Source organism: Pezoporus flaviventris, unplaced genomic scaffold (assembly GCF_033815535.1).
Source record: "Pezoporus flaviventris isolate CSIRO_AGI_PZ_B2104156 unplaced genomic scaffold, CSIRO_AGI_Pfla_v1 ptg000047l, whole genome shotgun sequence".
Taxonomy (NCBI): Eukaryota; Metazoa; Chordata; class Aves; order Psittaciformes; family Psittacidae; genus Pezoporus; species Pezoporus flaviventris.
The window spans coordinates 1,622,548-1,648,554 of NW_026892595.1; the positions used below are offsets into that span (position 1 = coordinate 1,622,548).

General features: G+C 37.2%; 1 protein-coding gene across 3 annotated transcripts in view; it reads right to left on the minus strand.

Moving 5' to 3' along the window:
- PTPRN2 (protein tyrosine phosphatase receptor type N2) overlaps positions 1–26,007 on the minus strand; it is a 655,793-nt gene that overhangs the window by 583,415 nt on the left and 46,371 nt on the right. For all 3 annotated transcript variants that reach the window (XM_061468000.1, XM_061468001.1, XM_061467999.1), the window contains exon 2: positions 6,880–6,930. In XM_061468000.1, coding sequence (XP_061323984.1) covers positions 6,880–6,930 — 51 coding nt within the window. The remainder of the gene's footprint in view (positions 1–6,879; positions 6,931–26,007) is intronic.

Consider the following 26,007-nt stretch of genomic DNA (forward strand, 5'->3'; position numbering starts at 1 on the left):
AACAAGCTGTACTTTTCCATGGTCTCCCAAATGTTACAATTACTTTTTTTTTTTTGTCTCCAGTGTAATAAAACCATGAAATAAGGATATCTCCAAATATGCCCAACAAACATGCCAACAGGTGCTACATAGCTTACACAAGCCTGTTAACAAAGGCGTTTACCACACACTAATAAAGTACACAATACAGACAATATTTCAAATACCCAAGTATATTTTCCATAAGATTTAACATGGTAGTGTAACATACATCTTTAAAGCTACCTTAAATTATATGTATTCTGCCTCGTTCAAGGTCCAAAAAGCTGCAGACAAATACAAATTGTATTTATCAAAGAAAAAAAAAAAAGAACATCTTGTAAAAGTCAAGACTTCATATCAAATATTCAGTGGAAAAATACTATTAAAACTTCAGTTCTACTTAATATTAGATATTATATTAGATTTTAAGGCTCACTGACCTTATCACAAACACATAATTTGGGTAAAAGAGACATCCTAGGTAATTAAATATACTCTCCAATACCTAGGCCCCCAAACACACCCAACCTACAGACACCAAAATTCCCCAAACATACACTGCATAAACAATTTCATGTGCAGTCCCTGCTCTGGTTCTGTGAAACCCAGTGCTGATATTCAGAGCAAGAAAATACATTACCCACAAGTCACAACATTAAGATAGAAATTACAGTTCCCATATGACAGCACGGCAGCATTCTTGCCTGACCTATAAGAAAACAGAGGTCTGTCCACATGAAACAAAATGCAACACTCAGCAGCTCCAAGACTTATTTACTAGCACATGACACAACGACATAAAGGATTACATGTGGCTGGTGGTAGATTTACAGTTGTACATACTTACCTCTCACTTGGTGCTGAACATCAGGCTGTCAGTGAAGTCTGAGTGATGGTTTTGTGCCCTGCAGGAGCTACAAGTTCAAATTCTCCACAAAAAAATAACCACAATAAAGCTTTTTTAGCGACAGCTGGGATGGTGGATAACCATAGTTGCATTCTCATGCTAGGCATCTTTTTCTAATGAGAGAATTCTAACTTCACCTTTGATCACTACTTCAGTTTTAACGCCAGTTGGGCTAGACACTTTTACCCCACTATCACACAAGTAGCTATTTTAACACCACATTGAGGTAAACACAAGACACAAATAGATAGTTTGGAAGATAGATAGCCCTTCAGAGACAAAAACAAGTACCACATGATTTATACAAGGTAAAGCTGATGAAGTCATCACTGCACTGGCATTTTTAACTCATGGTAAAAATTAAAATGTTGGTTTTTCACAACGCTTTTACCTCACATAGCTCAGAACTGTTCAGTATGCATGTTGACAGTGCTTCTGTTAGCTAACACTGTGTATATCCAATAGCAAATCAGACTCCTCTAGTTTAGAAATTGAGCTGGTACAATTTATCTGCAAAGCAGCAGCATGGTGAGGTGAAGCAGAGCTGAGAAGCCCTCAAATTCCTCCACTCACTATCTTCTGCTGCCTTTCAGCGTGTTATCACCATTTATAACAAGTTGTGTTGCAATGTCTCTTATGCTCATTAATCCTGAGGAGCTCTGACACTGTCATCAATACCATAGAATAGCTTTAGAGCTTCATAAGATAAGGAGAAGCAAGAGCTAACATGACAGAGTACATAGGCTAATGGGAAACCAGTCTTCCTGCCAAAAGAGCTCTATATCATTTACTTGCTCCTATTACATGACTCACATAACCTAATATAGAACAAATGTGGGGAAAAAGTGAAAATTTGAATCTTTGGGCTAATTTCCACAGAATTATTTCAAAAGGTGTGTATGAAGTTTTTAAATGTAAAATATTCCTAATAACCAAGGCACCATCCTCATAGCCATAGATTTTCAGGAATATTTAGGTGCTAACTCACCATTGATTTCAGTTGAATGAAGTATGTAAGTAATTCTGAAGATGTGGGGTTTTGGAATACCATTATACAATAGCAGATTTCAAAGTTGCACCAGATTCTGACATTCTTCTGACTTAGTTATTCAAAGTATGTTTTAAAAAAATAAGTCTGACAAAGAAAAAAAAAAAGTCCCATGATCTCCTTGAACTGATATGGAAGCATCAGCAAAAGTAAATCCTTGTATAGGCGTAACTGGCCAGGTTTTTACTCCAAACATACATGTATTCCCATTTACCTCATAATTCAGGTTCAAAGCGACAACATCAGGTTTACCTCATATGGTGGTATTAGGACTTCAGTTATCTGTGAAGAATTCCCACATCCTCGGAAAGCACAGAAATTCTCTGTACATACAAGAAAGCAACAGCAGGCAGAGGTACCACTTAGCATTACTCCTCAGAAGTCTGAACTTAGTTATAACAAGCACTGATGCTCACTGAAAAGCTTCAGAAAGCTTAGGAACAGATTTATAGTGTCATTTGACAAAAACTTCAACAGCTGTTGTGAGAGCAGTGCCTTCCAGATGTAGATGTAGCCACAGACATCTGTTAGCTAAACAATGCTGAGGTGCATCTCTCTCTGTAATTCCACCCTACCAGGCAATGACCTGGAAAACCTCAAAGCATAACACATTAAGTTCAAGAAACCATTTCAGGGATCCTGACTCCTCTCCCTTATCATTTGTAGCACATGTTTACCATTTACGGCTCATCACCACCACATGCAATCACTTACATTCCAAATGTTCAAGGAGCTCTATAGCTGAGCAAGAAAGTACCTTAATATTCTGAACTACCTGGAAACATCCAAACTTGGAAAGGCTTATGACTTTGTATTGCAATGCTTGAACACCTTTGACACACCATGCTAACCTAAGACCCTCCTAACAAGTGCAGCTTGCATACATAAACCAATATTGATTCAGCTGTGCAGAGCTGTTTATACAGCCTTTCAGAAGCACAGCATTTTCAAACACTACTACAGACATTAGACCATGTCTTCCTAAGACAAGTTTAGTGGTTGTCAGTGAGGCTTGACTCAATGATGCACCCTGCATCAGCGACTGTATTTAATTAACTTTTTTGGTTGGCCTCACAGAGTGGTTTTCTACAATCTGATCTTGTCTGCATGAGCCCTGTTATGATTTCACATGGGAAGGAGGCATACAGGCACATCATCTTTCATAAATAAAACTGCTCTGCCTTATAAAGACTGCTGATAAGGAGAAAAGATATCAAGGTATCCATGCATGGATAAAACACAACACAAAGCTTTCTGAAGCAAAATATCTGGAAATTAAACCTAAGGGAAAGAATGCCACCCTTCTAAATAAGCAGTTCAAACAGTTTAATAAAGGGAGGAATGAGGATAATAGGGGATGGTTATTCTGAAATGAATGCTTTTATCTATGCCACATAGTGTCTTTCCCAGTGGCACCAGCAGAATTCAACTGCATGATTTCAAGTGAAAGTATAAGAATTAGTCTTTGCTTTGCTGCTTGGAGAAGCCAGTTTGTTTCAAGTTTCCAACAGCAAGCTGATGTTTTACATGAACTGCTTTACTTATCACTTAAAATGCAAAACAGAACATGATGTATTCCCACTTATCTGACTGCGATAGATTTAATATATAAATACAGGAATGTTCAAGGATAAGTGAAGGATCTTTGTCTCAGATATACTCTAAAAATTTCTTCTCAATGATTTTTTGCTTTGCCTTTCTTACAAACACATTTGAGGTTTAACAGTCAAGAAAAAAAAAAAGAGACACATGGGCAAACTCAATCCCTGAAATTTCTAACCCAGACAGCAAAATGTACATGAACTTGCGTATACTATATCCCTCTTGACCTGCAGCTGTGTCACTACACATTTCAAATCTGAATCCTCACATTATTCTTTTCCCTACCATGTATGTTGTTTAATTAAGATATTTGTCACCTTAGCACCTGTAGCAGTTTATCAGCACTTAACTGGGAAGCAAGTATTTCCAAGCTTACAGCATGCCACATTCTTTTCTATTAGGATCTAAAGCTCATAAGCATATCCAGATTCCATACCATGTTTTTTAGCTGCAAGCTTTCAAGCATTTTAGATGGGTGAAAATATCAGCTCCTCCAACTGTAAAATAGAGGTAATTTTGTACCAGAATTTAAATAGAAGACATCCAAGCAACTTTACTCTGCAAAGTTCTAGTTTTGCAAAGGAAGAGTACAGGAAAAGTCCCTCAGTCTTTTTGCCTGGCTTATCCTTATGCCATTAAGATAAACATGAAACAGTATGTTCCTTTTTAACCACTTGATGAGTCAGTGCAGCTCAGGAAACTGATAAAAGGTTTATGGAAATAAATTAATATTGCATGAATGCTGCTGGAGCTATTAAACAAACATAAGCGAAAACCCATCACTGAAGCCAAGAGAGACCCATTTACAAGGGAAAATGGCAAAAAAGTCAACAGTCATTATTAAGGCAGGTTCTTTGGCCAGTGAAAATGGCATATGACCAAAACAGATATAAGCAGCGCAACTGATAGTTATGCTGTTTATATTAGATATTACAACTGGATTACACTGCTCTCAACAATAAAATTTTTAGCATCCTTTTATTCATGCAAAGGAATGCTTATCAAAATCTTTCAGTCACTTAATTCTTCAAAATAAATGAGAAGGAAAGAGTAGTATTTTTATGTTATGAAACAGCTCAGTTGCTGATGTTCTGGTTATCCTTTTACAAGTCTCATGCATGAGAAGTTCTTGAAGTCTGCAGTTGATGACAGGATGAAAGACAGCAAATACTGTGACTTACATCTTTAATAGACAAACCCAGTTTCATTTTTGAAAATGCAGTCAGTTCAGTTACCTTTGCTCGAGACCAAGAGAAAGATCAAAATTATCAGCCTTCCTGCAGGAGTCAGACTCAGATCTGCAGATCACAGATGCTTCAAAGGTGCTACACAAAAGCAGCTCCTGTATCTTACCCACTTTCACACAGTACTTCAGAAATACACATTTGTGTGACAACAAAGGACGCAAACCTTTCCATGACCTTGCAATAGTGATCTTCACAGACTTAAGTTCCTCAGCTTTCCATCCAGCAAAACTTTTGCATTTTAATACAACAGGATTTCTGAAAAACTTCAAAGATACAGTTGAACCAAAAGCAGTTTGGACAGGAAAAATGAGAAGGACTGCTCAGAAGCAAGCAGCCCTCTTCTGGTATGCATACAAACTAAAACCTGATAGTATTTTCGTACTTCAAAGAATGATCTTCAAAAAATCTGATAATTTTCCTCAAGAATGGTTTATTTTATTTATATCAAGGCCAGCATTTAAAATGCACTCTAGAAAACATTTGCCCAGCTAGGTCACAGAAAAATAAAATACTTTGCAGTGACCTTAAACACACTAACAGAATGCCTGAACATATTTTTTTAATCAAGATCAGTTATTAGAAAATATCATTGATCAACAGGCTTATTCACTAATGACCTTTAAGTTACAGTTATGTCAAAATAAGACTAGACCTACAGAAGAGGTCCATTCTGAATTCAAAGATGCATTTCACATGCTAGTGAAAGTCATATTGAGATTTTAGAAACCACATCTTCAATTAAGAAAACACAGCAAGAAGCTATGAAGTAACCTATGAAGTCTGCTGAAGACTTTTACTATCAGTTAAAGTACAGACATTTCTTACTATCACCCACTGCATAAATTCCCCATTATACATTGTCTGCCAGACACAATGGTTGGCCTATCATAAAACCCAGTTATGTTATACTTGTATTTCGGAAAACTAGAGTCAGGCTCTGAGTATCATTGGCAGTCAGCAAAATGCACCACTGTAGAAAACTGCCAGTACCCTTCTTTGCTGTCTGCATGGAAATTGTCAATGCGGAATTTTTGCATGTTATTGAAACAACTTCAAATGTTACTTACACAAGAATTACCTTTGGAGATGTTAATAAATGCACCGTTTATAACCTTTTACCTATTTAAATTTCTCCCAGCCCCTTAAATATATTTCTGTCTTTCATTTCCCTCTCCTGCATGCATTTGTCTGACATTCAACAACTATGGAAATTTCATCTCATTTCAACTTAAATGTTTGTTAAGATATTAATAATGTTCATCTATTGACAGACCCATATTATCGGCCTCTCTGCTTGATGGAAAACAAAACTACTTATGCCATCATTCACAAAAAAATGTAATACCAATTTAAAAAAAAAAATCTTAATTATAGGTCTACATATTTTGCAACATTGCTTCATATTTCATGCAACTGCTTCAAAAGTTCTCCCTCTAAACATGGTCCATCCTTCATCAGGACTTAAATTATTTCATATAACATGTGACATATATGTGACATAACATATAACAAGTTCTTTCCTACTATTCCATTAGACTCATTCATACATTTCTGTTGGCTTTTTATGACTTACTGAAAAGAAACTGTAAAGGAGAGCAGAAGAAAGCTGCTTCTACACAGTTCAAGTAAGAACACAGAAAAACGAAGCATAATCAAGAACAATGATAGTCTTCCTTTGAGACCTTCTTTCTTATTATAATAAATAGCAACCTTTTGAAGAAAAGGAGACTGATAATTACTCAACATCATCCTCTAAAAACAGGAGCAACCTGAAGATAGATAATAAAACATTTATTTTCACCCTGCATTAATATGTTACCGTATTTCAGTGTGTTTAATTAAATTACAATGTTTCTCATAAAAGAATATAGTGTTGTTCAAGGTTGAAAGAATATTTTTCAATCTATTAGATTTCACCTGATTGCTGAGCATGATAATCACACCGGGCATTTTCTCTCCTATCTTTCATATATAGATTTGGCTTATCGAATCGACTACACACAACTGCACAGCAGAGGACAGCGTAGTCAGCAAACAAAACATTGAAGACTTACCATTTACACAGATTTCAAATGATTTGCAAAGGTCATCCTCAAACAGGCAGCCTGAAAACACAGCAGAAAGGTGAAGATTAATACAGGTTTCAAACTGTGGGTAGTTAGCGCAGACTGAAGACCTCTCAGGCTACTAAATGATCAGCAATAGTCAGACATTTGGTTGGCTTCAGAAGTCTAAATTGGGCAGTACAGGAAGTCAAGAACATGGAAACAGATCTGGTTAGACAGCACATCTTTCTAGCTGGTTATGTCTAGAAATAACCTTTGATATTTTTCTTCCCCCTCATTCCTCTACTGAAGCTTCAGTTTTCTCTGTGCATGTCTCATTTAGTAATTTGAGGAACCTCATGTTCTCTAAATTTTGAATATATTATTGTAACACAGCACAGCAATGCTGCAATATGCTACAAAAACATATACCAAGAAATCAAGAGTTTCCTAAGAATATTTCTACTGTGATGGGTCATTCCTAGGAATCTGATACAAATTGCTCAAATTAGGCTTGGATTTAGTAACTGCAACCACAGATCCTCAGGAGCACCAGCTCTTTGGAGAAAGACTTGAAAAATTGAGTCATTTATATGAACACTGTGATACCTTCACAGACAGCTGATAAATCAGTAGAGGTCTGTGTAAAATATCCTAGGTTTTTTTTCCATTTGAAGCAGGAAATTTGTTCTAAAATATGCCACTTTATGGGCCCCTGCTACATCAGCCCCATACCTCAACCTAGGGCCTATATCCAGATAGGCAATCTGAGTTCATCTGCTTATACACATCTTCACAGTGAAGTATTCTGTTCCGCTCTTGCTATTATCACCTAACAGGTAATGAGATACTAGTTATTATCCCCTTTATCTTCACTTAAAATGAATTCCTGATGACATTTGTGAGCACAGCAGAGAAGTGGGAAAGACGTGCCTCTACTCTGGTCAATCTACAGTGGGGAATTAGACAAGAACAACAGAAGCAGCGTGAAATACTATGCTACTGTTAAGGGCACGCGCTCTGTTAACCAGTCGTTTCTTTTACTTTTTTTTCTGACTAAGATACAGACCTAGGACTAGATAAAATCCAAGAAATGAGGCTATATTTTGAACACAAAAACTGGCCTAGAGAACACATTTTCACAATTAAGCTTGTTATCTTCTTGGGGAAGTACCTTATGCTTATAAATGGACACAGGGACTTACAGAAATTAGGAGACCTTAAACAGTTTCACAATAAAAAAGAGCTAGGAACTTCACATCTAAACACAACAGCAAATCCTCTCTTCCCAGCCATGCCAATGTCCACAGAAGCACAGAGTACAAGCACCTCTGGTAAGAGTTAAATGGGTTAAGTAGGCTGTTCTTGTAGAAACAATGAAAAAAGTCCCCAAACCAACCAAAAAATATGCAATAACAAAAAAAAATAAAGAACAAAAAACAAAAAAAAGAACAAAAAAACAATAAAAAAAAACTGAAAAGCCCAAGACTCTCCACCTATGAATTACCAGAGCCCTAACACTGCTAAAAGAAAAATTTAGGGGGACAGAGTGACTTATGCATGCCTGTATAGCCTTTCAGCAGGTATTAGCACATCATTACACCTGAACTAATAGACTGTGTCTCTCAGCAGGATTTATTAACACAGCACTAGGTCTGAGCTACGCAAACACATCTACATGAATTTGAGATGTACTGGAGCACCAGCAGAATCCCTTAAATCTTCCCAACACCTGCCTGCAAAGAATCAATATACACAACATTAAGCAGATAATAAAAACCTACAGTATGTACACCAGTAAAAGTGCTCTCTCATCCTTTTACCTATGCACCAATAAGCTGTGGATACGCATTTGGTAGCTTTTGAAAGGAAAAGAGGAAATTTCAGACCAGGAAAGCTTCTACCAGCAGAGCATGGTAGAACAGCATGTGTTTATACCACCCACAAACTGGTTCGTGACGCATTTTTGAGAGGCGTATAATTTTGCTCCAGACAAGACTATCTGTTAACAGCCATTTGACCTGAAACAGTGTCTGAAAACTCACTGAAGATATCCAATTGCATCCTTGGTACTGACCCAGCAAAGCAGAAGGATGCCTTAACTGTATGTTGACCCAAAGAACATCAGACAAGAATGACAGGCAGGGACAAACACATCTGCACAGAGTATACAGTACAAGAGCTCTAATTAAAAGCATAGTCATGATCACTTGAAAAAAAGGAATGCTCACAGGAAAAAAAGACTTCAAATGCCAACAGAAACTAGACAAATGAAAGGCATACTGCAAAACTCCTGTTTTCAGAAATCTGATGTTATCTCTTCTAACATAAAAGTTAATGGATAGAAAAAAATCCCAAATGTCTGGGTAAAGGGCTCTGCCTCGTTTTCCTGAGAGATCACAAGACTTAAAACCAGAAGCCTGAAATGCCCATAAACCATGAAGGTCTGCAGAAAGTTTCCTGTTGATGGAGGGAAGACAGGTAGTTTTGCAGTAAATTTCCTATTCTACAGTGGCTGTGCTGTAGATCCAAAAGGTGGCGGATGAGAAGTTTCAACCAGGAACATTTCTAGTGGAGCGGCACATTAAAAAAGCATTTCACTCAGGCATTGCTGATTCTGAAACACCTGGGGAGCTGGAACCATAAGCACCTGCTAGAGGTAGGCCATTCTATAATATATTGATATTTTCAGAAGCAGAAAAATCCAGATATACAAGATGAACAAATTTAGCATGTTTGGGTACAAAGAAATAAACCACAAGGCTACCCTCATACAGCACTCCAATTTAAATGCATTGTGATTTTGCTCAATATATTTTATCACCTAATATATTTTCCATGAAAAAGCACAAAAGAAAAATTACTATCATGCTTTAGTTTCTCTTTTCATAATAGTTCATTATTTGATGCTTTCTGCAGCAAGGCATCTGACACAATTAACCTTGGAAACTTATGTCTTGGAGAGGAAATTAATAAAGCCAACGCACAGCAAACTATATCCATCTATGATTACTCCAAAATAGACAAGGAGCTCCAAAACTTCTTGAAAAATGTTTTGCTCCAAGTTATTTATTGCTAGCATTAATTGTTATTCATATTTCATCCAACCACTCAATATGCTAATTTAGCTACTAATTTGTCTTTTGTTGTTATTTTCTGTGACATTAAGAAGCATCATATTTCATTTTAAATATCATCTACCTGCTAATAATAATGGTGGTAATAAGTCACCACTGAAGAATGAAGTGGTATTGTCTCCAAAAAGCACTTCATTCTGTTCACACCTCATGCAATCAAAATTACTTTTATTTTCCACCAATCTCCCTACCAGGGATCATCTCCCAGAACACACACTCTTGATGCAATCCTTCCAAACCCCATAAAAAACAACCAAAATAACCAAACCCCCTATCTTTCTTCATACAGCAGCCCTGAACTAACAAGATCTTCAGGTAACTATTGAACCAGCCAACAGAGGCTAAAACTGAACAGGTGTACATTGATTGCTTTGCTTAATCTAGAATTTAAACACAGGTTTATTACTTAACTTGCATTAAAGGTTCACCTCTTCGACTAACACTTGTATGGTCCCTAAATCTCAGTAGCGACAAAGGCTGGAGCAATGACTTGTGCACAGAAGCAACAGCAGCCACAAGAAGCTGAGTTGATCACCCACTCGCCTGTAACCAAGGCACAAGTCCATGCTGTGCATCCTGTAATGCAGTAGGATTACAGTTCCCTGACACATATTGGAGCAATTTAAAACCCAGTTAGCACAGCAGTAGGGATTATCCCATATACTTGAACAGCTACATGTTTTTTCACATTGGAAATGTTAGGGTTTGCAAAGGTGTGGTATATGTCCATTAACTTCCACTGATATAGAATCAAAGAATAGTTAGGGTTGGAAAGGACCTCAAGATCATCTAGTTCCAACCCCCCTGCCATAGGCAGGGACACCTCACACTAAACCATCTCACCCAAGGCTTCGTCCAAATCATAAATCATGGACTTTTAAACTATCTTCTTGATAATTTACCAAAGTGAATTCCAGAAGAGTTTACATGAGTAAAGCTCACTACAAGTCAGAAAAGCCCAGACTGACTGTGCAATATAAACCAATAAAGTGAATTTTCACACACAGAGGTAAGTAGGTCTGTCAGAGAGAAGACAAAAAGAATAAATAAATATCCAATTTACCCTTGCTTCCAAACATGGACTGTAGTAGCCTGTGTTTCGACTAAGTTGTGTCAGGTACAAGATCCATTTTCTTGAACCCACTTACATATACACACACATTTATATATAGATAAATATAAACAATATATAATTTATGAGAATATACCATTTGTATTTAGAAGAGGTGCCTCTCAAGATTACAACAGTCAAAACATCAGATGAAATCACCTGAATTTCATCTAGAAAAAACTGTTGCAATTCACTTATCAGGAAAACAATTTTTAAAAATCCACCAATCAAACAGATTCTATTATATTTATTTATCTGTCCTTTCCCCCAGTTATCCAACTATTTCACACTAAACAATTCTCTTCACTCCCAAAATATGTAAGCATTTTTATTAAAATTAATAAAAAAAGGCCATAGACCCTCTTCATAAAAAAAACACCCTATAACCATCCAAACAAGAAAACAAACAACAGGCAAGAACAGCCAAATTTCCTCTACAGTTATCAGTCAGAAACTGAGAAAATACAAACCTCCTTCTGTTGTTGAGAGTTCTCAACTTCTTTTTACACTTTTAATTCCACTGCAACATGAGCACCTAATGCCTCTTCACATTTTCAGACCAAAACGAACTCACTACATCACTAAGTTTTAGCCCATATACATTCCTTCATCAAAACATGCCAATGATCATTAGCATTTTGAGTAGTTTAGAATCTATTCCACATTCACCTGCTTCTTTCAGATTCAGTTGTATTCTAGTAAGAAGACGCTGGAAAGGTAAGAGCTGATAAATACTGCTAATGAGAGAAACAAAAATGGAAACACCTGGGTATGCCAACACCAGCCATGTCTGATGGCCCTCACTGGGTGTTCAACACCAGCTGTGGGTGACTAAATAGACAGCACATGTTTACTTACTTATAGTAGATTAAGAACTATGGTCCAGGAATGAAGATTTAAAAGTGTTCAGCTCACTGAAAAAAAATCAAGATAGTGCACAACAATAATAAGGAAGAATCAAACATGGTTTTCTTTCAGAAAACTTAATAGAGGAGTCATCTGATTGAGAGACGTATTCCTCTCACTAATCAGAGGTGAGAGAAAATTTTGCTGAGTCTGCTAAAGCTGTGGTCTATCCAATGCATCCTCACTTGTCTGCCATACATGTATGCCTAGCAAATGTAGAATTACACAAAATTTCAATTATAGCTGGGAAAAATGCACTTTAAACTGACCCCAGGTCTTAAGCAGAGTTCCTCTTTGTTTCCCAAGCCCTGTGGTTACACACTGCCAACATATGTATATACATGTAATGTAAGCATTACTCAGAGCCTATTAATTACATGTGAAAAATCAGCTACTGATTCTTTGCTTTAGTTTTATTTTGACATTCACCTTGATAATAAATTTGGAAATTCTCTGCCCTTATTTTTTAAATTTTCATTTTTATCCCCTTTTTAATTTGCTATATTTTTGTTCCAAACTCCTCCATTCTCTTTCCAAGAAGTACTTTTTTTCCTAATTCCTGCCCTTCTACTCTCCAAGACAGCATTATTCTACCAGGAGAAAACAGCTGCCCCTTTTTGTCACCATCCAGCACATGCATGCAGTGCTCATGCATTACCCTTCCCACCCATGCCCTCTCTTTTCACTCATGCAAGTAAACAGCATGTCTGTCACCTGTTTATGGATTGCTGGCAAGTTCTAGATCTCCAGCCTCACCCTTTTCCACAGATGCCCTCCACTTCCCTTCGTCTAGCGCACTGAATCATTCATCTACCTCTCCTATGGTATGTTGAGTATGAGAGAGGTAAAAGAGGGACAGAATTTGTTTCATTTTGATCCCTCTGTTCAGAGTTTTTCAGGAGTGGAGTGGATTAGATTCAGATATGTTCTCTCTTTCTCCTCAGGTTTTCACAATATTGGGAATATTCTTCATCGAGAAAGACATTTTATCAAAACATCAGAACCTGTGATGGTTTATCAACAACTGCTTGGAACAGTAGTTCAACTATGAGAGAAAAGTAAATCAATGTGGTCAAAAGTAATGTTAAAGTAGCACATAATACTAAAGGGGCTCTTTCTCCCAAGAGAGAAAGTGAGAAAAATGTATGACAGCATAATAAGTACTGAGCTTTGATCTTCTTCCTTTACCCCAGCTTTTATGCTTTTTGAATGTAATAAGTGCCTGATGGTTTTGTAATACTGCAAACTCTTGAGAGCAGATTATTTCTTTTAACTGTGTGCATGTACAAAGCCTAGTTCAAGGAAGCACTAATCCCTGGTGAGGAATCCAGGCCTTGCTATAATCCAAATTAACAGTCATAAAGGTGACAAAAGAAATCCCTGCAGTGGTTAACTGGAGGAATGTGCAATCTCTTACATGAGAAGTTTCCAAAAAGTTAAGATTTCCCATGTTACCATCTGGTGCTAACACTTCCTCATCTCAGAATTACTCCTTCTTTCCATCATTTTTCATACATATTGATTTTGTGTATTGAAATATGATCTTAACCAGAATAATTCACTGTGGAATAGAGTTTTCATTCAAAAAGTGAAAGCATCAGTATTAATCTTATAGCCAAGATTTGCCCCTGAAGCTTCAGTGACGGTACATATTAGTGCTTCAATTACCTTCTTTACACCACCCTCTCTTCAACATGTACAGACTGACGCATTAATAGGTAAAATAGCACAAAAATGCTGTGATGTATGATGCTATTTCTCACTATGTAAAAGCTGTACTTTGTCCTTGCTACATTCAGGAGAAAAAAAAAATGATTACATCTTTTCTTTTGCATGTAATTAGTTTTGAGCCTGTCCACCACTAAAGAGAATTGCTTTGTGGTGAAAATACTGTTAACTTCTCTGATTACTAATGCCATGATTGCAGTGATGTAGAGCTTTTCTTCTGGGGAACACGGAGGAAAGGTCACTACTAAGAATAATTGAAGATATGAACAGTAATAATAGTTCATGAGGCAAAGAGACAAGGAAAGGCCATCACTGGGAAAGCTCCAGAACAGCATTTCCATTTGGCTAGAGCTCAGAAAAAACATGGCCCATACAGGGAACATGTGTTTTGCTGTGCCTTTTTGTACTTTTTTCATAGTAAATATTAAAAAAATTTGCATTGTCTCCCCTGAAAAATTACTATTCTCCCAATACTATGTTTTAGAGCTCCCTTTCTTTAGCAGGGCCCACCACCAGCTAGCTCACACAGCAAATTGGGAGCACAGATATATTCTGGCAAACAAGTAGCTCCACTTTGTTACATTGAACAGTAACACCTCTCCATTTAAATAAAAATAAAAAGATCAGATAAACCCATTATTGGAGAACAAATAGAAGATCACTTAAAAACTAACATTACAATTATTACTTCTTAAGATCAAGACCAAAATCTTTTACTCACACCCATGAACTGTGGCAGGAAGGGTCAAATGTGATTTTGCTCAAGACAGAAGATCTTTGCCATGTCAGTAGCCCATACTGGGACAAAAGAAGCATCTCTACAACAGAAAATATATGATCTGTTCCTTCAAAATTAGAAAATGTTAATCAAAGTGCTCACAAGCTGTATACAAACTTTCGTAAAGATCCAGACCAGGCCTTCAATAACTGCAATTCAATACCTTCTTCTAGTCACTGGTTGCTAAAATTAATTTCCTTACTGGTCAATACACTGAAATTACCCAACAACCACTGAAATCAGAACTGTGACTAAGAAAAACTTTTTTGTTCTTGGCAGAGAATTTGAGGGCTAACACTATGGCGGGAGGTTGGAACTAGGTTATCCTAAGGTCCTTTCCAACCCTAACTATTCTATGATTCTATGACTCTAAGTGAGTAATCCCACTTTGCTGTTTACATCAACAAGTAGCCTGATTTTTTTACCTGCTATTGCCTGTATGATATCCTTCCCCACAAAATCTGTGGGCAGAAAAACCTTCTAGTATTATTCATAGCCATAAGACATCAAAAAGGTAATACTGAAGCTTACATACAGCAGATTATGATGTTGCCAGCAAAGCCTTCCTTGGTATTATTGCACATCGGCCAGTAAGTACTGCAGTTCAGCACCTTCTGTTTATTCTGTGAAAAAACTACTGTCATCATTATATCTGTGAACTTCATTTTACCCATCAGTAACTGTCAGTTTGTTCTTGTATACTTGTTTTACAAAACTGCAGAATGGAGTGAATTCTAAGTCCTAATTATAACACTATTCCAGCCTTTTTCCACAGTCAAGGTTAAGAAAAGCTGAGTCAAAGAAGTAATGAACCATTAGCTAGAGAAAATAGGAGCTATGTGGGGCCGTTATGTGCTTTGGAAGATGGTTCTTTCAAATAAAATATTCCAAAACACTTACATGGTAAAGAAGCTCATGTCCCATCATCGGATGCTAATCAATCTCCAAGAGCCACATTCAGTGACAGGTTTTTTCAAAAACAGTTCTTCAAAGTTGTGCCTCATGTTTTGAGAAAACTCCCGTTATTTACACAATCAAGGGAAGGAGAAGAGATGTGTTTATCATTTTCCTCTCACAAGCACTAAAATTTTCTTTTCATTACTTGTTAGAGATTCTTAATGAGTATCTCCTCGGTACTTAAAAAAACATAACCGGAATTCATAGCAATTCTCATCCAGCTATATTGTCTCTATAAGTAAGTAATTACCCCATATTTAGGGGTAATGCACCTCTCCCAACACTGTCTTGAGCAGACGTCAGAGGAAGAAACAATATTTTGTGAAGGACCTCTTTGTAATAATTGGCTTTTCTATTCGCTTTTATGTAGAAAACAGTACACCATCTTTTAACTGATAATGCTGCAGCATGGCCAGTACCTGTTACATATGATTCCTTCTTTTTCCCTTCCTCACTCGTCTCAGAAAATCACTCTCCTTTTTGTTCCATCTCTATTTCATTGTTAATTTGAGCTGTGTAAACTATCAGGTGGACTTGGCAAAAACAACTTGGGAAGGAAGAAAAGAATCACATCATTCAGTGGAGTCTGAAGTGCAAGGGGATAGTCCACCGTCCTTTACTGCAGGAAAGTAATTTTATTCAGACAGCAGCACACATGGGTTTGGAAACTCCAAATATGGAGACAGGTTCCAATGTGTCCTCCACATCTATTTCTGTGTATCTGTATTGAGGCTTGCTAGATACTGAAAAGACTTTAGATTGCTACTATAGCTATTATTGGGAGTGTGCTTGGAAATTCATCTTCATACCTTTATTATGCAATTTTGAATCACATTATGTTTGTTTAGAGTGCAAAAAACACCTGAGTTCATCTCATGAAAGAGACACTAGGTTATACATTTGGTAATTTCTTTAATAAAGAGTTTAAACAGTCCAGAGCAATCCACATTAATTATTCATGTGTTGGAGAAAAACAATGAAAGGCAATGCAGAAAGTCATAATCTCCTAAAGTTCTTGAGGGGAAAAGAATAATATTAGGTAAAATTCAATGGACAGTGGCACCAAGATTTATCTGTATAATTTACCCTAGTAATTTGAATTGCAAATGCAGCTGCAGCATTCTCTAGTGTGGGACAGAGTTATGAGAAATAGTTCATACAAAGATACTGGTAGCACATCAAATTAACGGTACATAGTTAAAACTTCTCCCTAGCCAAAGAAAAATGACAGAATCTTAGAAATGTTTATGTACTTGAATTTTTTTAAAAGCCACCAAGAACACAGATATTCCAATCAATACAAATTATCTCCACATATGATCAATGCGCAGCACCTTGTGGCTTTGTTCATGTCCTGTTGAACTTGTAGTTTATGTAACCACACACATGGATGTTGCAACAAGGGGCAGACATAGGACAATACCTTGTTCTGTTGATAAAGAATTAAACATACCCTGTATTGATTCAAAACTCATTCCAGACAGTAGTTTTAATTCACTATAGAGAAAGATGATCCGCTTCTACTTAATTCTGTGAAATAACACTGATTTCAAAGAAAATCTGGAACTGAGAGTGAATGGTCCTGATTTTGACCAGTAATTGTGCTCTAATTACTCCTGACGCACCCTGATGTATCTGAGGCTGGTGTCAGAGCCAGCTGTCCCAGAATACATTATGCTGTTGTTCCTGTGAAGTAGCTCTGCCTACCCCATGATACCAGTGAGATGTTTTTTTGTCCCCTAACTAGCTGTTGAGAGGCAGCCACCACAGTGACACATAGCAGAGAATGAGTTCAGAAAAAGAGTAATGATTAAAGCAATTTGAGGAAGAAGCCAAGAAAATTAGATATCATTCTGAAGCATTACAAATATGATGCATGCCAAGTAGCACCAGAATTAATATTCTAGTTCCTGCCTAAAAAGTACATATAAGACAATTTTTCTCTCTCTAGAGAAAAAAGATCATTAGAAGACTAAACCTCCCAGATTCTACAGGTTTAACTAGCTGTTACACGACAAGGAAAAAACATCCTTGAGAAAATTCATCTATTTAGGGCAAAAAGAAATCTGAAGCCTGATGCCTTCAGCTTTTCACCACTAAGAGTAGCCAAATGTCATTACTATATTATAACACTATAGTCACCATCTCTGATCTAATGTCTATTGATTTTGATGGAACTGAAGTATCTGAGCAGCTTTGTGAATTAGGGCACAAATCCCCACCCTTTATGTTCATTATTATCTTCACAGTTTTTCCTCTATAAATAGTAACTTCCAAAGTGTCTGTGCAAAACTTGTGCAGTAGGAGGAAAAAATTTAGAACTTCAATTGAACAGATAAGAAAGAGATCTTAAGAAATAGTTGATGTTGCATGTACCCTGAATATCATAAAGAGGAGATGCCAAGCTGTTCATAAGCCAGACCTACTAGCAAGGTTGCTAGACTATAATTCAGCAGGCTGGAATTCCAGTCTTTGTCCTTGATATTTGCTGCTGGCCTGCAGAAATAATTTCACCACAATCTTCCATCTGTATTTTGTGTGTCTTTTCTAGTTAAATGCTAATATTTATGATTATTATTATGTGTTTGTAAGTGTCTGACAAAACAGAGATCCAGTCAAGTGTGGAGTGCCGATGATCACTGTAATACAAATAATAACCTTTGTATGCCTCTATTTAACTTCTCCACATCTCACAGAAATGTTCTGAACCTTAAAGAAAAGGAAGTAGCTGCATGAAGGTACTGGGAAGCATTCAGTACACTGCAAACAAGCATTTCCTGAAGAGTATGTTTTTTAATGTTGCTTAAGTCAGTGCCCCCTAACTCTTCTCAAAATGTGCAGGGATTTCAACAAAGAATGTGAAATAGCTCCTAGCCTGCCACTGAACTCTACAGTACCCAAGCTTTTGAGTTTGTGTTCCCTGAGAAGCAAGGCAGGGTGGTGGCAGGGAACTGAAAAGAATGGCAGGGGGCAAGAATTCCAGTTAAGGCCTTGAAGAGGCCAACTCTCAGACAGGCAAGGAGACCTCCAAGCCTCAGGTGACAAGTGCAAATTTCTGTGTGGCTTCAGCAGCGCTATCTACCATTCTTTCTTGACCTTGTATTCAGATACTTCTAATGCAGGGATAGGTTGTTCTTCAAGTCTCCGCTGAGATTGCTTCTTTCTACTGTGAGCTTGACAAAGTCCCTTTTGGATGAGCAGGAACTGCAACCAGTGTGATTACACTGCAGTTACAATTCATGAAACCTGTCCTATGCACACTGTGTGTAGCACCACTGGAGTTGTACAGTGTCATGATCCACCTGATGATAGCAACCCACTTCTGAGAGCTAGTGACTGTTAGTGTGGCATAATTTTCATGTTCCCATCTAAACTTAAGCCAAAGACTGAAGTCAAGGATATCTGTATCTCCTTAGCATCACTCAAAGACTATAAATCATGCTTGCTGAAAATAAATTTCATTCAGAAGGCAACACACCCCACAAAATTATGCAGGTACTTCACTGAATTTCTACACATCTCATCATAACAGCATGTCTTATAAAAGCCAAAAATTTTTACTGCTTGCATTTATGAAGCAATCTTTATTCCCATATTACAGCCTACTCTCTGCTCATTCCTTATCCCATTGTGGATGTTCTTTTCACCTGAGAGTTACCAGGTAGAAGGCACATAATGGAAAAGAGAAGGGAATGGGGATTTTCACATAACTATTCACCAATGGGAAACTACCTCCTAGCTTCCTCCACTGCCCCACAAAGATGCTCTTAACACCAGAGATGCCTGTGCCTGCTGAAACCAGACTCTCACTAGTAACTAGACAATTAGCACAGAACCAATGCAATGAAAGAAGAATTGGAACATATTAACTTTGTAAATGGATTAGTAAGATTTATTTCAGATACTTCAGAGGCTTTTTTTTTTTCTTTCTTCTAATGTAGTGAATGAAGCTGGATGAGGAAACTTAGAAACTTGGAAACAGTGAGAGGCAGTAATTTAGAGGAAAACACTGGAGAGAGAACCATGGTTTTACAGAGGAAATAGTAAACACTTCACTATGCGGTAAGTGAAAAAAGGAATATACAAGAAAAAGGAAGAAAATAAGAGACTAAGAAAGGATGTGAAGGAGAATAACCTTCACAGAAATGTCTATAAAGCAAGATGAGTTAAAAGTGGTAAAAAGTACAAAGTACAGAGATAAGCCAGTGGCAGAGATAACAGACCTGAGCTTTCCTGGTAGAATGTCATACTGACTTTACAGGAGTGCTGCCTTGGGGTTTCACAGAGTTTAGCAGGAGGGGGCTCTGTCATTTCTTGCAGGCATCCTGAGAACAGAAGTTATTTTACAATAATCCCATTGATAGTTTTCAAGCCTATTCCAAAGTTTCATTAATTCAATATGGGATTTTATATTTTTCCTCCAAGAATGCTTGGTGATAATATTTCATGAAGTTCCAGACACGAGTCTCAGTCTACACTGACAGTAAGTTGACTGGCATTTGCATAATTCTGTGAGACACGATATTCAATGAGGTTTAGAATCAGTCTGGCACATCATATGGGAGCCTTCTTAGGAATTCTTACATTATTTTAATGAACCAGTATTATTCAATATTTTTTTTTCCTTCAGGATTTGAACTTCAGCCAAGACACTAAACTGTAATCTTTAAAAGTATAGTTGGAGACTTTCTATTTGATTAATATCTTACAAGTCTAATCTTGTGCTGTTTCTGAATGTAATACTTTGCAGAGAGCAAAGAACAATGTGTATGCAATGTTTTCCACATCAATATAGTGTTTACAAAAAATCCTAATTATTAGACTCTTAAAAAAACACCCTACAAAAACCACAATAAATAATTCACCCACAGAAAATAAAGCTTTGTGACCTTTATCCTCTGTTTTATAAACTATACATTATGCAACAGAGGAACAAGAATGTTAAAATTATGCCCAAACAAGTAAATTAATTTTTTTTTGCTACAGTGCAACCTCACTTGAAATGCTCTTTCAAACCATCATGAGACTGCAAGAACAGTGCCTGAGAGCTATGGAATGGTTTTATTAAATGTATGTCAAAAAATGAAAACCATGTAAGAGTGATGTCTTATTACATACTATTCTGTACAAGGGAACAATACATAGCTACTTCTTCATCTACCTTTGCTGAGAATAAAGCTTAACTATCAAATTCACATCACGTACCAGCATTTTTGAGAAGGTGGCTTCAGTTTCCTGAAGGCAGTTGAAGAGTATCAGATCAAAGACCAGAACAACAATCACTGTATCCATAGTTCTCTTCCTTTTGTATATTTTCCTGAAACCTTTTCACTGAGGAACACATGGGGAAAAAATATTCACAGAATATGAGCTGTATTGCTACTCTGCTGCTGAAAAACATGCACCGGGAGACTCTTGGCTGGAACTTGGTTCAGGATAGCCTCAGGATTTTTTTTTTACAACTAAGAGGTTCTGTCTATCAATTCAACTTCCCTTTAGCTATTAATGTAATGTCAGAACAATTAAAACAAAAAATATTTTGCACCACTTCCTGCGAAATCACCACAATTTTAACAGTTTTACGAGGCTAAAAACATGAAGTTAATGGGTAGGACCAAAGAAAAAAGCAGTCCTCAAAGTAGCCCAAGTCTGGTGAAGCATTACATGAGGCTAACCCAGTTTTCTATATTCCCTAATTAAGGAGAGTATGAGGACAGAGAGCGACCATGATGGAATGGGATAGGGCTGCTCGTGGCTGATACCATTTGAATGTACTTCCATCTTTCCTATATCTGATGATACAGTACACAATTTCAGTAATTCTAAGTTAGAATACACACATAAAATGTAACTACTACACATTTACTCTTGCTTGTAGTTGTAATGTTTTTTTTACAAAGAGATATGAAACTGTCTACACACTTTCAAACCAACATCTGGGTAGTAGAGCCTTTTATCACTCAAGAACTCCCAAGCCTTTACCTGCACTGTCAATAAAAACTTCTCTAGGGATCTTATAATCATAGAATGGTTACGGTTAGAAGGGACCTTAAAGATTATCCAGTTCCAACACCCTGCCGTGGGCAGGGACACCTTCCACTAGACTAAGCTGCTCAAAGCCCCATCCAACCTGTGATTCGTCATTGTTCTTTCTTTGACAACACTATCACACACTCTCATCTATTCTCTTCTGAGATCTTCACCACACCTCCATAGTCTGCCTAATCTCACAGACCATACCTAATCTCAGTTTACCAATAAGGACATTATGGGCAGGAGAGTGAGTTCAGGCCATGAAGTGATGGGACAAGGGGTAATGGGTACAAACTTGTACAGGGGAGATTTAGATTTAATATAAGGAAGAAATTCTCTATTTCAAGAGTGGTGAGATACTGGAACAGGCTTCCCACAGAAGCTGTGGGTGCCGCATCCCTGGCAGCGTTCACAGCCAGGCTGGACAGGGCCTTGAGCAACCTGGACTAGTGGGAGGTGTCCCTGCCCACAGCAGGGGTGTTGAAACAAGGTGATCTTAAGGTCCTTTACAATTCTAACCATTCTGATCCTCTGATTACCTCCCTCAACCCCTGCCTTTCCAGTTAAAAAAAAATAAATATATTGAAAAGAAAAACTTACTGGTTTATTACTGCATAGAAGCTTTATAAATATAATTTTACTAAAATATCCTAAGAGATTTAAGGTGACTCACAAATGCCTAAAAATATGGAAGCTATTTTCCTCTTGTGTTTCTTCCTTTATGATGAAGGGAATTTAAAAGTACTTTGCTTTTATTTCTTGTTATCTTCTGCTTAGTTCCTACCTTCCCTTTTTGTAATGATAAGGTATATTAAGTTTTTAATATATCTTGAGAATCTCCTGAATGTGTACCACCTGTATCAGCAGGAGTCATGGCAGCTAAAAAGCACTAACCACACAGCTGCAACTACAGATCAAAGATGACTGCTAAACCTACTAACTGCTACATGTTTGTTCACCCACTTTCAGTCAGTGCCATTCACTTTGAAAAACAGAATTAATGTTCCTCTTTGAAAACTACAGGTATATATACATGTACAAATATATTAAACATGTATGTATTATATGTGTATTATATATATAGGAATTGTTGTTGTTGTTGTTATTACTATATTAAAATACAGATGAAATTTATTACCAAAATATCAGCATCTGGTGCCATCTGGGATGCCATGGACAAGGATACCCACACTGCACTGAGATATGGTAGTGGAGATTTGGTCCTTTTTGGAATCTCAGGGATGTTAGGCAGAATACCCACAATACCCAAAACAATATAAGGTGAGCTTCTTTAGGCAACTGAATCCAGACTTTTTTCTAAAATAATTTAGTTAAGCCATGCCATAAAAGTTCTGTTTCTATCAGTTGGTCTTGCAGGTTTCTATATGGTGATGTTAGAGGTAAATGTAAACTATAAGCACTACAACTACTAGAGATGAGACCCCCCTACTGACTTCTTTGAAATGTCAAAAAATAAGTCTAGTTCTTTAAATCTAGTAATTTTGTTGAGACTCAGTCAGCTGAATACCTTTGAAAACTACAGATTAAGAGGATACAAGGACTCCAGAGGAAGGAAGAACTAAAGGGGAAGCACTGTACATCGTATTTAATTTCTTTACAATGTTTCAAGGTTTGTTCAATGTCTACTTGATACTAGTTCAGTTGGCATTGTAACCTTGACTGGCATGGTCCTACGTGCCTCTTTTTCCAGTGTTGCAGGTGGCCTTACTCCCGCAGTATAGACCTCAAGAAACCAAGGGAATATCTTGGTCCTGGTGCAGGCACTGACAAGCCTGCACTGATTTTTCAAATAACAAGTCTGGATTTTCAATGTGCACAACAGGCAGAGGAATTGAAGCGGACTGGAAAAGTGCTGCTGCTGCTTCATTAAAGACAAGAAATTGTTCCTCAACTAAACCAGGAACAGAAAGGGAAATTAACCTTTCTTTCTACTTGAGAAGGGAGAAATATGCTTTCCCTTACTGATGTTTTACTGTAGTCACACAGAATGCTTTCTGTTACTGATATGATAAGCAACTCTGTAAATTAGAAATAACTCTACTAAAAAGCACACAATTTTGCCTGGAAGTATTTCCGTAGAGATAAAGGCCTAGCACAAGAGAAAATAGGCCCACCTTGGCTTTTAAAGGAGAAGGTAGAAAATAGCTAAATAACTTTACGTTACATTTTTGGGATCCATTCATAAAAATACTTGATATTATCTAAATATTGTTGAACATTCTTGGAAGAAGATGTGTAAACAGAAAGATTTTCCATGGAGACCTAAGGCTTGAGATGCAGTCACCATGCCAGGTCACTGGCACATAGTGAAAGACAAGTTTGTATGATGAAAGCAAATCTAATGGGTTTATTTTAAAATACAAAATGAATATTCAGCAAGACAGCTGCAGCCCAAAAATCATCCCCTGAACACAGCCAGGAATGTTTTCAAATAATAATTTCATACATGAAAAATCCAGAACATTCCTCACAGGTCTGCCTTTAGTCTATCTATTTGGGATTGTATTTTTTTGTTGTGTGTTATTGACAACATCGGCTTCACCAACACTGTTCTCAAACTAGAAGTCAAAACACAGCACTGCACCAGTTAACACAAAGGAAAAAACATGACTGCTACTGCTGAACCCAGGACAGTTATATACACCTGAACAGTATTTAAAAGGCATTTTAGAAAACTAAAAAACCCACAGCACTTCTGCAAGCACTAAGGTTTTTTATTCTATTTTCCAACTTAAAAATGTTCATCTGTTGAAGTAAACCAGTGATTTAGAAACTTTAGCTTGGGTTTTCTTTTTTTTTCTCCTTTCAACTCAATGGGAAGGTAGAATCTTATTCTGTACTTCTGCAGTCAATATTACAGCTGAAATTGTTTTAATGGGGTTTATCCCACCTTACGCTGGCTGCTTAAAGAACAGTAGGCTAAAGGAAATTAACACTTCAATTTTCTTTGCATTACTATTTAATCACTGTAAAATCATGGGGTAATAAACCACTCCATAGAGAAGACTGTCATCAAACACACACATATATACAAACGAGAGATAAAATAATTAAACTACAAAATTCAAGCAGGATAGCACCCACCACCCTCAAACTAGGATGGATGGCTTCATAATTGTTTACGATAAGGCACTGATATTCAGTATTTCTCCCATCTCTAAGGTTTCACATAGCAGTGAAATTTTGCCACCTTAAAATTAACGGCAAACTTGTTGCAACTGGTTCTGAGAATGTGATTTTGCAGATCCATACTACTGATCGGAATATAAAATTTCAATGTGAACACACTGAATAGGTATGAGAGAAAGTAGGCATAAAACTAGATATTCTAATTACCTAAAACTATCTTATCAGAAGGTTAATTTTTAGTTTGGAAAGTGTGAGATTCATTCTCTATTTCTGTGCCCCACTGCATCTGAATCCCTGAATGTTCTCTACAGAAAAAGCATGAAGGAGAAAAAATGTAAGGCTATTTCAAGTCTATTTCAAGTACTGTAGGAGTTTGACAGTATTTCATTTTTCAACATATGCTAAAACACCGTGGGATGACTTTATAGCTTCTGCAGCTTCATGCAGATAAATATGGCTACATAGGATCTGGATGTTTCATGCAGTCGGAAAGATGTAAGGAACAGCACCAGCAGGTTCCTATCTGCAGTGAGGTCCTTATAAAGAACAGCAATGCATGAGCCCTCCGTAACTAGTTACAGCAGCTGGAATCCAAGCACAAAAGAGGCCTCATCCAAACTCATTTGCTCAGTTCACAAAGAAAGGCTACACAGGATCTGAATTTTACTTTACTGTAGTAGGCTAGTTCAGCTGGGGCCAATACCTCAAACATTGGTGGATTATTAATTTATAATGACTAACTGAAGAAGTTACATTTTTAATGGAAATTATTCAAAGCCAGGAGAAATAATGAGAAAGGAAAAAAGAATAAATTCCTGCTATGTGACCCAGTTCAAGCTTAACTCTGTATATGCTATTCCTGCACAGTGAACTTTTTGCTCCCATTTTGTCTCCTGTTCTACTCTGTAGAAGGCAGAACTGTTGACCATTTCCAGCCAAAACATTTTCAATTTCTATGCTCCAAGGGCTATTTTATAACTCTTCAGCTCAGCAGAAGGAAACACAGGCAACAGAAGATGGAATGGTTTTCTTTCCCTTTTACGACAGCTGCTATTTGGTCAAGTGAGGTGGCACCAATAGCACAATAAAATCACCAGTGCAAAACTTTATGTGTCCCACAACAGCATGCAAATTTTAAGAACATCAGGCTGGCCATTTCCATCAGGAAAACTCTGGCCTGGATTCTGTCTCTGGAAGTGGCCATCAGCAGATGTTCAGGGAGAGGGCGTCAGAAAACCTTTCCAGTGAGAGGCAACACTGTTTAAAAACCTCAAGTTGGAGGCTGTATTTGGACTGTGATGTTTGAGAAGTATCAGTTCCCCTTCAGAGCTCATTTA